The following is a 15,210-nucleotide window of genomic DNA, read 5'->3' on the forward strand; positions in this document are numbered from 1 at the left end:
TCAAAGACACGTTATTATAGCATGGGCGTCACCGGGGGGGGGGGGGGGGGTGCGTTGGGTGCGAACGCACCCCCCTTCAGACCCTTTAAAAAAAAGAAAAAAAAAAGAAAAAGAAAACAAAAAACTTCAGTCTGCGAGCGACCTCAACACTGGACCCTAAATAATCATTATTTTTTTATCTTTTTTTTTTTTTGAAATTTTGCATCGGGTACAAAAAAAAGAGAAATCGTGGGCAAAAACAATTCGCACCCCTGGTTCTGGCAGCACTGATTTTATACATATCTACTAGTACAAGTGTATGTGTTTAGTATTTAGATAGATTTTGGACATCCTTCCCGTGCTTGGTCACTTCGACGCCACCTCGCTGGTCATACCTCCCCCAGTCATGAACATAAACCGACACCCTTGACTACCAGTGGCGGATCCAGGGGGAGGGGCGCACCGGGCGTCCCCCCCCCCCCCTCTTAATTTCCAAAGCGAAAAAGTATAGCTCCGAACGGCAATTTTTCGACTGTAAAATGTCAAAATTTTCAAGCTCGCTCGCTCCGCTCGCTGGCATTTAGTTGTAATGCCATTCTCCTGAAGTTGCTGCAAGTAATTGCCGGCAGCTCCACCCGGTGTAGCCTTTAAACAAGGCGACTCGCTCTGCGTGCCCCCGTATAGCGCGTTTACCCCACAAACCTGTTCGCCGGCCAACAGGTTTGTGGGGTAAACGCGCTTTACGGGGGCACGCAGAGCGAGTCGCCTTGTTTAAAGGCTACACCCGGTGCGCCCCCCCCCCCCCTTACTGAAAAAAAAAAAAAAAAAATATATATATATATATATATATATATATATATATATATATATATATAATTTTACATATATATAGCTGCAAACGGCAGTTTTTGGACTGTAAAATGTCACAATTTTCAAGTTCGCGCGCATTTAAATTCTCCTGATATTGCTGCCAGTAATTGCCAGCAGTTGCGCCCGGTGCGCCCCCCCCCCTTAATTTCGAAAGCAAAAAAGATATAGCTTCAAACGGCAGTTTTTGGACTGTAAAATGTCGAAATTTTCAAGCTCGTTCGATTTAATCTTTATGCAATTCCCCTGATGTTACTGCCAGTAATTGTCTGCAGTTGCGCCCGGTGCGCCCCCCTTAATTTCCAAAGCGAAAAAATATAGCTACAAACGGCTGTTTTTCTACTGTAAAATGTCAAAATTTTCAAGCTCGCTCTCTTCGCTCGCTCGCATTGAATCGTTATGCAATTCACCTGATGTTGCTGCCAGTAATTGCCAGCAGTTGCGCCCCGTGGCATGCGCTCCACCCCCCTTAATTTCCAAAGCGAAAAAATTTGGCTAAGAAAGGCAGTTTTTGGACTGTAAAATGTAAAATTTTCAAGCTCGCTCGCATTTAATCGTTATGCAATTCACCTGATGCTGCTGCCAGCAATTGCCAGCAGTTCCGCCCGGTGCGCCCCCCTCCCTTAATTTCCAAAGCGAAAAAATATGGCTAAGAGCGGCAGTGTTTGGACTGTAAAATGTAAAATTTTCAAGCTCGCTCTCTTCGCTCGCTCGCATTTTTAATCGTTATGCAATTCACCTGATGTTGCTGGCAGTAATTGCCAGCACTTCCGCCCTGTGCGCTCCCCTCCCTTGATTTCCAAAGCGAAAGAATACGGCTAAGAACGGCAGCTTTTGGACTGTAAAATGTAAAATTTTCAAGCTCGCTCGCTCCGCTCGCTCGTATGTAATCGTTATGCTCTCCTGATATTGCTGCCAGTAATTGCTAGGAATTGAGCCCGATGCGCCCCCCTTAAATTCCAAAGCGAAAAAATATAGCAACAAACGGCAGGGTTTTTTTTTACTGTAAAATGTCAAAATGTTCAAGCTCGCTCGCATTTCATTTTTACGCCTTTCTCCTGATGTTGCTGCCAGTAGTGCTGGCAGTTGCGCCCGGTGCGCCCTCCCCCCTTTATTTCCAGAGCGAAAAAATAAAGCTCCAAATGGTAGTTTTTTTGACAGTAAAATGTCAAAATTTTCAAGCTCGCTCTCTTCGCTTACTCGCATTTAATCGTTATGCCATTCGCCTGATGTTGCTGCCAGTACTTGCCAGCAGTTGCGCCCGGTGCGCCCCCCCCCCCCCTTAATTTCCAAAGCAAAAAAATATGGCTACAAACGGCAATTTTGGGACTGTAAAATGTCAAAATTTTAAAGGTCGCTCGCATGTAATCTTTAAGCTATTCTCCCGATATTGCTGCCAGTAATTTTTCGTTTCACACCGTCATTCCATAATCCATTTATAGGGGGACAACCCCCTCCCACAACCTCCCCCCTTGCTCGTTCCGCTTGTTCGGGCTCGGTCGCGTTCATGACATCAGTGTAAGAATTATTACTAGAAGTTTACTTGAATTATACCATTTATAGGCAATTTGTTCAATAACAATTTTTTACTTCAAAATGTACTGATACTTTAAACAAGTGGGACTGTTTCAAGTCGATAAAACACGCAAAATACCTGCATTAAATTGCACCATTTACAACATCAAAATGCAAAAAGTGCTCACCGTGGGAGGGGGACACTCCCTCCCACATCCTCCCCCTCGCTCACTCCTCTCGCTCTTGCTTGGCCGCGTTCATGATATTCAGTGTAAATATCAAAACAGGAAGTTTATTTGGATGATACTATTTTACAGGCAAATTGTTCGATATTAATCTACATCAAAATATACTGCTTTACTTTACACAAGTGGGACTGTTTCAAGTCGATAAAACAAGCAAAACATGCATCAAATCCCCCCTTGCTCTCTCCGCTTGCTCGGGCTCGGTCGCGTTCATGACATCAGTGTAAGAATCAATACAAGAAGTTTATTGAAATGATATAGTTTATAGGCACATTGTTCAACAACAAATTCCATCAAAATGTACTGCTATACCTTAAACAAGTGGGACTGTTTCAAGTCGATAAAAACACGCAAAAAGCCTGCATCAAATTGCATCATTTACAACATCAAAATGCAAAAAGTTCTCACCGTGGGAGGGGGGGGGGTACAACAGGCACTTCCACACCCTCCCCCCCCCCTTGCTCGCTCCCTCGCATACTAACGCACCACCCCCCCCCCCCCCTCCCCCAAGATGAAATCCTACCTACGCCGGTGCCCTTTCCCCGCTTGGTTTCCCTCAAAAACAGTAAAAGGGATTGAGAGCTTCCTATATTCCAAATGTCTGTCAAAAAAAAAAAAATCTCGTTACATTAGGGTCAAAACGCACCCCCCTGAAAAAAAAAGCTGGTGACGCCCCTGTATAGGGTCGAATGTCGTCGAAAAGATCGCGACTCATGGGAACGGTAAGTTGGGTAAGGAAGTTATTTCTCCCTTCAGGCGAATGTATGGAATTTCTGCATTGTCTGGCGCCATCTATCGATGGCCGTCATGTCATCTGAAATGTTCTAAACCGTGTTTCAGGAATGCTGTGTGATAAAATAAGAGAAAAAGAATAAGAATTGTAGAGGTTTCTTCAAAATCAATGGAACCAAGAAGTATAAAGGCAGACAAAAACAAACAAACAAACAAACAAAACAAAACAAAAATGTGAGTTATGAATTTTCACGAACTAGAAGTTATAATATAGTCGCAGCCAATATTCTATGGCATTTTTTATGTCACGATCTTCATCATGATTTCATAACAAAGATAGTGTTCTGAAAACTCAAATCTTTACTAATTATTTTTCTGATGAACTGTCAGACGAAAAGCATGTATCTTTCCTTTGTGGCAACCTAGTTTGATAACTCTGACTTATAGCGGGATGGGTATTTCAATACGACCCGAATCATTGCTTCTGTGTACAATTGGAAGAGTGTGAGACGATGAGATCACTGGCGGCCCTATTAATACTGCGTTATTAATCCATTGTGTGCTTTGGGTACTGGTTGGCACAGGAAACCCCATAGCAATGTACATACCGTCAAGAGTCCCTGGCGCAGAGATGGTTAAACACGTGTAAGACACTAACATTTCACTTTTTTTCTGACAAACTGTAAGCTACTGAAATCCTTGCATCTGATTGGCTGAGAGCAAATATTACGTGAGAAAGAAATATCCGACAAGATGCTCCATGAAATGCCCTTCCCCCACCCCCACACGGTTTTCATGAAAGTTGTCAGTCTTTGACAATTTCAGTAAAATCCTTGGTTTTTCATTGTCTGAGAACTTTCCTTTGTATGGTGCACAAAAAGTGGGGGGCCCGAGCCCCCCGGTTCCGCCGGCCATGCCCATTATAGCGACATGATTGTGCCGTCGAGTTCAGTGGAACTGGTTGCATTCACGTTTTTCTTTCCCAATTAAAATGGGTCGAGATACCGTGATTTTGTTAATTTTCTTTCAATTTAATGTGAGAACGTAGATTGTCTCACTTTTCTATACGTGACATAGCATAACGAAAGAGCACTTGACTTTCCTCTTTCAGAAAGCAAGGTAATGATATCACCCTTTTACATTATCATAGAAAATGATAATAATAGCGGCATCTAATCAAAAGTACTCAGTCTACCTAAAGATACTCGTGTCACTTAGTTTATGTCAAAATTATTTATGTCACTTGTTACTGAATTATGCCAGTAACAAGTCCTCGAAATTCATACTTTTCATGATTTTTGAGAATTTGTGGAATTTTCTTTAAATTGTAGTCTATAATGACTTCATCAAATTAAATAATTTTCTTATCCAGGGATGACGGCACCGAAACTTTAAGAATTAGTAACATTTGAGTAATGATTGTCCGATTTTTCCTCAAACTTTCACGGCTTTTATGTGTTCTACTAAAATATTGCTGCTTTCACGAAATCCACATAATTATATTATATTTTTATGTTGCTTTTCAGTAACATTTCCACACTTCTTGGGCCAGCACCTCCCTCCCTCCCCGTCCTCCCTCTCTCTCCCCCAACGTCACAAAGGGATTTACAATAAATTTTATTATGTCGATTTGGAGTAACGACAATACAGCTGTTACAAGCAGGGAGGTACGAGACAGTAAATGTAAAAAATTCAGTAAAATGCATGGCCAGCAACTGACATGCTGTTCATTGATGATTTTTCATTATGATTGTAGCGCCATCTCGTGGCAACCTATGCTACTGATGCCGACGTATACAAAACATACACAGCTGCAGCTGCAGTCATTGGGCCGCCGCAATTATGCACACGAAAAATTTTTACACTGGTCTCGACGTGTATAACTGTGCATGTGTGTGCAACTTCTGTTGTAGGCGCTCGTATCAATAGGGAGCAGATAAGCTGTTTCGACTGTGTATGTCTGTGTTTTCAGATTGATAAGAACGGTAGTTGCAGTCTTCCTTGAAACAAACTTCATGATCGTACCGCTCATCGACATCGTGTATGGATTATATGGATTCTATCCCAGACATCGAGTCGTGAAGATTACCACTGACTGGCTGCGCTGTTTGGTAATCAGGAGACGGTGAAACCTGAAGTGTTGGTAATATTGAGAGATTTTCCATAGCCGTACGAAAAGTCACTCGCCCACCCCGATCTCTCCCTCTGCTGGAGTTGGGCCGTCATACCATCGGTGAGTAGCGGGAGGAGCCAAGGGCAAAGACCCGCTCGCTTGCTCGCTGACCATAGCTAGCTGGGTTATTGTGGGTAGAACCTTTGTCAGACCAGACCTGGCTGGTCCTTGTTGCATGGAAGTTGAGATCAAATATACAATGTAAGTCTCTGAAAACCCAATTTGGTGGCTGATACCCGATTAATGTTAGGTTTTCCGACGTAGAACCTAATATTGTCTTACTAATATATTAAATGCCCATGCATTGGCATTGTGATTGCATTGCCCAGGCCCATCATGGACATACTACGTGGTACTGCTACTAGTACTACTACTGGAAGGGAAGTGTAGGTGCCCATGGCATGCACTGGCCACTTGGCATGGGCCTATACAATAAATGGCTGCTGAGTAGGCTTACAAATACAATTGTATGAACATTGAATTAAGCCTGATGAAGAAATGTTTTCATGTTACGTTAGACAGTGGGTACCGTACCGATAATGTTTGTTGTTCACCGAGAACACTTATTTTCTAATTCTATACCCTGGCCTGGGCTTCTTATTTTTCTTTGGTACAGAAAGTCCAACACCCATATGCAGCAGTGGCCACCAACTCAACCAACTGGACAGGCTTTAAAATGTATTACACAACTCTTAACAGGCTTAAACATAAACACTTGTCAGTGTCACTGGCACTGTAAACAAAACAAAAAAAATCTGACTCTGATATGGGTAAATTACGGAATACCGGCAGCCAGTCATGGATAGGCACCTCCGGCGGCTCTGAATACATACGTGTTTATGCAGTACGTTGTAGGCAAAGCCAAAGTTAAATTGGGAGCTTTGTTCTGAGATGTTTTGATTCAACTGAAGTCTGTACAATCAAGTGAGTACTGGTGGCAGAAAGAGGTGTTGAATAGTACAACACACAAGCAGTTTAGACAAAAGACTTTGTGTCGGTCAAAAACATCAGCATACTGTGTGTTTGAATCACGTCAGGTTCACAAATTGAGTGAGTAGATCTAGTATATCTACTGTACTGGTGACGCTGTATTATAACTACATAAATATAGCATGCAACTAGCTGAGACAAAATTATTGTACCTAAAACCCAGTAAAAGAATAGGCCTAGACAACCTACGTGTGTCAGTTGAAGAAGGGAAATAATCATAAGACAAAAATTTTTAAAAGGTACTGCTTACACTTACATTGACCACAGCATTATGAATCAGCAGCAGTATCAGAGGTTTTGCGGATGGGTGATGACTTGACAAAGGAAAGTAGACAAAACTGTCATCTTCCGTTCGCCTCAAATTGTTTTGAATACCAAGAATCATCATCATGACTTTGTAGAGACGCATATAATACGAGCGGAGGCTTACAAATAGGAATTTCAGAGGGTTTGCTGCCAATGTAATATTGCTCAAAGTGTTGATCAAGGAGAAAGCAAAACAAGTTGAGAGATTCAGAAAATTTTATAGAAAAGTAACAAGATACTGTACCAATAGAAAGTAATTTGTAGAGTCATTGGTATGTTTTCTAGACTATTGTACACACTTTTCACTATCTGTAGTCTACTGCCCTTTTGTGTTTGCTTTGAATGTGCATTGCATTTCTAGGTTGGTTCTACTTGATAAAGCAGCGAAATTAACAGAGCTCACAGACATGTTACCATTGGTGACAGAATTGTGATGCATACCTGACTCCACCAAAAATGTGAAAATGCTATCAATATCAGTGTGCTATAAAAGATTTAACAAACCATGTTGCTTTTTTTTTCACAAATTGGCTCTCATTTCAAATCTTATGTTTGACCCATTGCAGGAATTACTGAAGAGAAGACCGCACGGAAGGATCCCACACCATAAATCTCTTTGTGACGGATCTAGTTTTGCATTCTGCGGATTTACCCGGAGGAGTGTTATCTCTCCTGGCCATGCAATGACTTTCATCATGAAAAAGAAAAAGTTCAAATTCCAAGTGAATTTTGAGCTGGTAGAACTATCATCAGTACCACTCATCAACGCAGTCCTTTTTGGAAAAGTCAGACTCTTAGAGGGCGGCAACTTTGCACAGCTGTCGTCAAGGTGAGAGAATGCTCTAGACTTTCAAGTGAGGTTTTGCAATGGTTTATAATCACTGTACATTGTACAGGGTTCATTAAATGATGCTGACACAATTGTGTATATCATGGTATATTTTCATTACCAACAGCAACGCTGCACACTGGCACTGGTTCGACGGTCCGGGACCAGTAAAATTACTGTTGGACCAGTAACTTTTTCAGGAATGGACCAGTAAAAAATAGAAAAAAAAAATGGGTACTTACTGGTCAGAGAGACAGGTCAGACCAGAAGAAAAAATGGGTTAGTGTGCAGCCCTACCAACAGTATGCATAGTGTGTGTGAAAAGAAGATGAAATAGGACAGAATGCACCTGAAAGCAATCTCTTGTTGATATTATGCAGAGAGCGTGAAGCAATCTCTCTATTAAATTTTGAGTGAAATATGAGAAATATGGGGAAAGTTATGATCAATTGTGTATTTGCAAGTTAAAGATAAAATAGTCATCCCACTTCATACACCAGACACCCATACGAGTTGTCTTACTCATAGGACTATGATATTGCATGAGTAATACAGTGCATAGTGTCTTGTTTTCGATCGCTCTGGGCATCCCGGAAAATCTTGTTTACTTACCACTGATAGCGCTACTCAAGATGTGTCAAGAGATATGTATTGTGACACCTTCTCCTAGACAAAAGAAATTGATGTTTGAATTCCTCATACTGCAAGCCACAGAGAAACCATATTTTTGTCTGTTGTTTTTCTTTATTGTGTATGTGTATACAGTATAAAGTGAAAAATTCTTTGTGAAGTGCATACTGTCCACAAACTGTACTTACCGGTATTATTGAGTCATTGGAATAACGCTAGTAGGTCAATAATACATTGTGCCTCATACACTTAGGTTCCAGCCCTAATGTTGTATGTAATAGCTTTTGACACTGACTGGAACAACACAAAGATGACTCGCACTCTCACAGCATGTGTAATATTCTATAAATTATTGGATCTTTTTTTTTTTTTTTTTCAGGGGATGTTTCCTACTGTGTTTGCTCACAAGTAATGACTAAATTAAAGGCACTTTGTATTACAGGTTTACTGTAGGTTGCCAGTTTGAAAAATCAGGGCTGCAAGGTCTGTGCTAATTGGCTTTAAAAAAAAAAAAAAATCTGGTGTGAAGATGAAGGGCCCTACATGTGTGTACAGCTGTACATGACAGTTTTGGGATTGCAGTGAATGCTAAGTAGATGTACAATAAATGCTTCAAAAATTGAAAGCCTGTGGCGTGGTCTGCTATACCTCCCATTTGTTGTTGTTTTTTCTACCCATAGACTGATGTACATAGAGAAGAAAATGACCATGTCATACAGTATTAGTTGCAATTATTGCAGGGTGCACTTAAATTTTGTTTCATTCAATTCCAATGTCACCTTGAAACAAAGCTGAGAGAGATAGAGAGAGGACCCAAAGATAGCATTCATGTACATAGTCAAACAAGTCATGCTTCACTTCACATAACATTTGCTTCAGATTGAAGAGGAAGGGAAAAAAAAAGATGCTTGTGACTGAAATTGGTAGAAAATATTGTTGATCCGCCTACACTTTGCCTCTGACAGATTGTTGTTTGACGTTGTGGTTAAAAACAATGACATAAAGCAGGAAGACAGCCTACCCATGAACACAATACTATGGAAGCAGCATACCTCCTATGTGGTCATGTAGAAAGTTGCCCCATTATAAACAGTGAAGAGCTAGGGCTCTCTGAGCCAATAAATCAATAAATCACCAGCAAAGGTCAACAAACTTTGAATCCTTGTGAGATAAGCTGCCCATTGATTGTGCTGCTACAATATCACCGAATGTCTTAGATCTGCGACGCGAATGCTTTAAAGACATTAATTGCAATGTAGGAAATAAAAATTGTGTTTTGCACATGCGTGAGACAGCTGCTTCCATTGCCCAGCACAGGATGCTGCGGTCGTCAAAGCATTTGCATTGCAGATCCAAAGCTTGCTGTTAATTGGCTAGGTCAACAATAGAATGTACCACACTTTTGTATTTTGCAGTACTTTGGTTAGTACAAGGTGTTGCTCTCTGTAGATTTTATCCACAAATGTGGAGGAAAAAAAGAAGTAACAGGGCAGTGATACACTGTACTTACATGTATATTTGACATTTAGAATGTACTGTACCCACTACTGAATGTTTCACAATGTTTTTTATTTTTGCGAATTTCGCGAGTTGGGTGCAAGGATATTTACTTTGATCCTGACATGAATGTTGCGTGCACACATACCCTTCTCTGTTTAGTACTGTGCTCCACAATTGTGAATTTAACCACTTGCAAAATTGCTGGGAAGTCCTGATTCGGGAAAAATTAGACTTGGTAAATATGTATAATCTATACAAATGAAATAATATGTTAACCGTTGTGGGTACCTAATGTGAAACAAAAAGGATGGACTGGTGTATATTCTATGCTCCTGTTCTTTATCTTATAGGCCCTATGCCAAATCCCATTTGCGACAGCTCTAACATTTTCACAAGCGACAAGATGAAATGTAGAAATACAATCATTTGCTGATCACAATGTCCCATAGAGATAGTATTGATATGTAGCACTGTGGGATGTTGGGGGAAGTGATCAGTTACAGGATTACAGTCGTGAAGCAAAGGAGTCACCCCAGCTAGGCATTGCCCACACCTCGCCCCATTCAGTGGTGTCTGGGACTTTACACAGCCTAATTTTAGTCTCGGCCCAGCCAGCTGAGGGTGACATTTATTACCACTCTCTGGGTGAACGCTCCACTGACGGTTCCGCTGCGTCACAACTAACGGTCCATACAGCCGTGATCAGTAAATTGTTGCCTAGTCGACATTGGGCGACATATTCCCACAAGCAACACTGAAGTTTTGATACTCACACTAGCACTTAACCCGTTTTAGACTGGCTGATTTTGCTACAACATGCATTTCCCATAGACACTTGCCCGAGTATACTCGGGACTCGTCCTCAACAGGTTAACCATTCACTTTGCTTCTGTCTGTCTACTGTAAAACCAGAAATACACTGATTTCAGGGCATAATAATTTGCGAATTAGAGATGATGGCCTTTTTCGCGGCATGAAATTTTTGCATCCATTGCCACTGGCCTATACTGAGTAGACAACTTTTTCGTGCATTTTTTTTTTTTTTTTTCAAAACCTGGCCCCTCGCAAAATTTGTGAAAATTTCATGCCAGCGAAAATTTATGGTTTTCATTATACCAGTGAATTATATGCTTTGGAAACTGTGTATCGTGGTGAGACACGGTAAAATGAAAGAATTTTTCGAAATCTTGTGCTTTTCAAATCGGATTTAATTGTCAGAAATGGCCTCATTCATTCATAATATGATAACCTTGAACTATGACATTGTGAAGTAAATGGTGAAAATGAATTAAAGTCTTTGTTACGATGTTCTAACATGTACAATGTGTATTCAATCATCTTTGTGGAGATATTGATGAAGATCACATATCTTAAATTAAAACTCCGCAATGTTTGTCATTATGAAGGTTGCTGCATGAACTAAATAATGACCATGATTATTGTTTGTTCCATTTTTACATTTGTAAACTCAGTGATGACCATGACTCTTAATATGAACTCTTTTACTAGGACATGAAATACATGTGTACATGTATGATGTGTCATAATGCTATCAAGCATTATTCATACGGTACTGTACTAACTGTTAGTTTGTCTAAGATGGGGTTTAGTACCTATCCTAACTTTAAAATGCTGCACACAGTTTTTGCAGAAAATTCACACACGGAGTGACAAGGGTTTATTAAAAACACATGCAATGGAGCAGCTTGAGTGTGTTGCCCCAAACTGCAGTGCACGCATGATGTACAGGTAGGCCCCATTGTATCAATGCACCATTCATGTTCTGTACACTCGAGAACAGTGTGCTGTTCTGCAGAGGAAAATCCACATTGCACAGTCAGTGTAAGGAAACTGGTAGCTCGATATGAAAGGATTTGAATAATTTTTGAATTCAATAGCTTCGTGATCCCTCTTGTGGGAGGGTAGAGAAAAAGCGCCTGGGAAAGCAAATAAAGATTTGCTCAAAGAGAGTTGAATCTTATTTTTTCTAGCTCTCTTTCTGCATGTCTTTCACTGAATCTCCCAGTTGAGAATCTGGCGCACTACAAAGGCATTTCATCCCACCTCCGTTTCTCCTTCTCTGTTCTCTATTCCCTATAGATGCTTTCCTCTCTCTCTCTCCATCTCTCTCTCTCTCTCTAGGTTTCTCAAAAGGACTTTGGTGCAACATAGCAATTATTTATGGAATTGCACTTAGGATTTTGATCCCTGGGGGTTGAGTTCTCCCATTACAGGGCCCAATAGTGACATCAAAGCATTGTATACTGTAGAGACAGAGTGCATATTATAATTGCATGGGGTTTTTCTTCCAAAAGTTCCATTGAGAACATATGAAGATATTTCATACAACTGTACTCAGCATTGCTATTGAAATGATAGACTTAAATTCAAACCTGTTAACTTTAGATATAATTGTGTACATGTATGTTGTGCCTAATGTCCATGAGTGGTAAACTGTTAACTTTAGATGTACTTGTAGGACCTTCCTGTACATGTTGAACCTAATGTCTAGGGGTGGTAAATTGTATTAATGACTGCTAATTTGCTATACCATTTGGGTAAATTCAGAGTAAAATCAGAATAATTCTATCCTGGATTATGATACCATTTTTTTGTCCAAAGTCTGTGGATATTGCCAGGTTGATTTAAAAAAAAAAATATATAATTGATTAAATCATTTTCATCCTGGTGTAATCAGTTTGAATGATACAGTAAACATTTGATGAGTATTTTCTGATAATAATAATATAATAATAAATTCTTATATAGCGTATTTCAGACTTGAAAAGAATTTCAATGCGCTTTACAAACAAGCAAACAAATTATACCATAATACAAAATATAGCAACAAAAATTACAATTTACCAAACACAATATATTACTCTACAATTACTATTTCTTAAATGTACATAAAAGGTCAGAGTTGCCAGTACTACTGAGAAATGACTTCAAATTAACAGTCATAGACTACTTTGTATAGATAAGTTTTGAGTTTTTGTTTGAAATTGTCTATTGGCATCTGACTTCTCAGTGGGTCTGGCAGAGAATTCCGTAGAGTAGGTGCAGCAAAAGAAAAAACCCTCTCCCCATAAGACTTTGTTTGAATGGTAGGTAAAACAAGTACGGTAAGTTTCGAGCAGAGGATCGGAGACATCTAGTAGGCTTGTATGGGGTCATGAGTTCTTTAATGTAATGCCAAGATTGACATTATTTCTTGTTGTGCATCAGAGGTAAACTGACACTCACATCAATATGTTATAGTTAAACTTAACTCAATTTATTTGCCCTTAGTTTGAAATTTGCTGATATGCTACATGCCTAGTAAAGAAGTAGTGATATCACACCTTTGGAAATCATAGGAGGGCCTGGGGTCAATGACCATATTGCTTTAGGACACCAAGGACATGTAATATAGAGTCTTACCAGTGGTAACGAAGTTAACTCTCTTTGTACCAACATCTCAAACTGCACATTGACAAGTTGTACAAATCATTGTCAGTGGCAGTGAATACTCCCATGGAGTGTTAGTACCAGGTACTAAGTTCAAGGGAGAAGCCATTTTGTCCTTTAATCCTATTCTTTGCTGCTTAGCAAGGATTATAGGCCTGAACAAGAGGCTTTTAATCCTTTAATCAGATTTGTACCCCAATGAAAAGGTAAAGGCAATTACAGATGGTGGATACTGGACAATGCACTGTCAAGGCCAGTATAGAAGCTGTTCTTCAAGGACTTCCTGTTTACGTCATTTGCTATGGAAAGTGAGTGCTATATGGCCAGGTGTTTTTCTTTTTTAATACTTTGTTAACTTTAATGATGAGTCCTTTTGTCTTTAGTGCTTTTGATATTACACATGTACATCTTTACATCTTTACATCTTTACATCTTTACATCTTTTCATCTGTATGTACACTCTTTCATGAATGTAAAATTAGGTTGCCCTTTTCTAGCAAAAGAATCACTAAGAACAACAACTTCACAGTATACAAAATTACAATGTACATACTCACATGGTAAAGGTTTTGCAATGTCTGAATCAAATACACAATGTAAAAAACAATATTATGACATGCAATTTTAAACCAACCTTTTTGTTCATTGACAATGCCATTGCATTGGTACAATGTATGTGATATTTTGCTAGCATACTAAATTCTTTCTTGGCATTTCAAGACAAAGCAGGTGTTACTGTCTTAAATTGGCTGTAAGTGATTAGTAGGAAGCATGTGCTGTAAAAGTTACCTTTTCTACAATATGCAGTTTGTTTTTTTAAATAAATTCATATGGCTATGATAAAGTAACATGTACAAAACTGTAAGGTATGATAGTTTCATTATTATATAGAGGCTATCTGTTGCACACTGTTTTATGATTCAGAGTGTACAGTCTGTAGGTTTTATCAGCTGAATGAAAGTGAAAGAACAACTTTGTGTCGGTGCAAGTCTTGTGTTTCAAAGTCTATCCCTGTGGTCACATAGGGCACATATTTGTCTTTTGTCATCCTGTATAGGAGGACAAGATGAGATTGAAATATTTGTAGTCAAAGCCTCATATCCTGACCTCAGTTTTTTTTAAATGTATTAAATACGTTCTTTTCATAGCCTTTTCAAGTCTTGTATTGAAAACTTCGATAGTGTAGGTTGTACTGCCGTAAAACTTTCAAGAAGCAGGATGCATGTATGTGAAAGTGAGTACTTGAAAATTTCCCTTGGATGACCTTGCAAACAGAATACTCACGCTGCTGTTTTGTCCAAGAATATGTAAGGACTCATCTTTGTAATACAATGGAATGCCAGTGGTTGCAACAAATCACCAGAGTCACAAAATATAATCTCTTTGAGTCAATGTGACACATGTCTTGATGATTTTTATTTTTTAAGACTGTCAGAAATACAAGAGGAATTGCATACAGTGCATGGGTAAAGTATTTCTTGCATGTACACATGTATTATTGTACGTATTGTATTGATGTCCAGTTTTTGTATAATTTTTTTACTATCCAAGCAGTGTTTTGTTACATTTTTAGTCAAAACAACAGCATTGCATCGTAAAGTTTCATCGAACTGACACTGTGACCAAAGTCAAATTTATCATGCTACAAACTTTGCAAGGGGAAGTAAAGCATTTCATTTGTTAGGTGTAGTTGTAAACGTCATCAATTTAGAAAATGAACAAACAGTTTACATTCAGCAAATATTTGACAGTATTGTTAAAGAGAACAGTGGCAAAAAAACCCCCACCCAAACACAATAAATTATAAAGGGCTCTGTATGCCAAGCCATAAGAATACATCATGTTGGAAAGGCTGAAGACATGCAGTATGTTTAATGTGTCTCTTCAGCACCGAATCAATTTTTTTCCCCTACGTCAGTAATTTGGAGTGTGAAGCGTGGGAATATTAATGTGCAGTGCGTGCTTCCTGATTTACTTAAAATCACAAGTTATTG

General features: G+C 39.4%; 1 protein-coding gene across 1 annotated transcript in view; it reads left to right on the forward strand.

The window, feature by feature from the left end:
* The first annotated feature begins 5,319 nt into the window (after nt 1-5,319).
* Nucleotides 5,320-15,210, forward strand: part of LOC139744306 (early estrogen-induced gene 1 protein-like) — a 79,228-nt gene continuing 69,337 nt past the window's right edge. The window contains exons 1-2 of the mRNA XM_071654756.1: nt 5,320-5,571; nt 7,374-7,636. Of these exons, the coding sequence (XP_071510857.1) occupies nt 7,491-7,636 (146 nt within the window). The 5' untranslated portion in view covers nt 5,320-5,571; nt 7,374-7,490. The remainder of the gene's footprint in view (nt 5,572-7,373; nt 7,637-15,210) is intronic.

The sequence above is a fragment of the Diadema antillarum genome, unplaced genomic scaffold, assembly GCF_040938485.1.
Source record: "Diadema antillarum isolate AM-2024a unplaced genomic scaffold, OU_Dant_1.0 scf00000035, whole genome shotgun sequence".
Classification (NCBI taxonomy): domain Eukaryota; kingdom Metazoa; phylum Echinodermata; class Echinoidea; order Diadematoida; family Diadematidae; genus Diadema; species Diadema antillarum.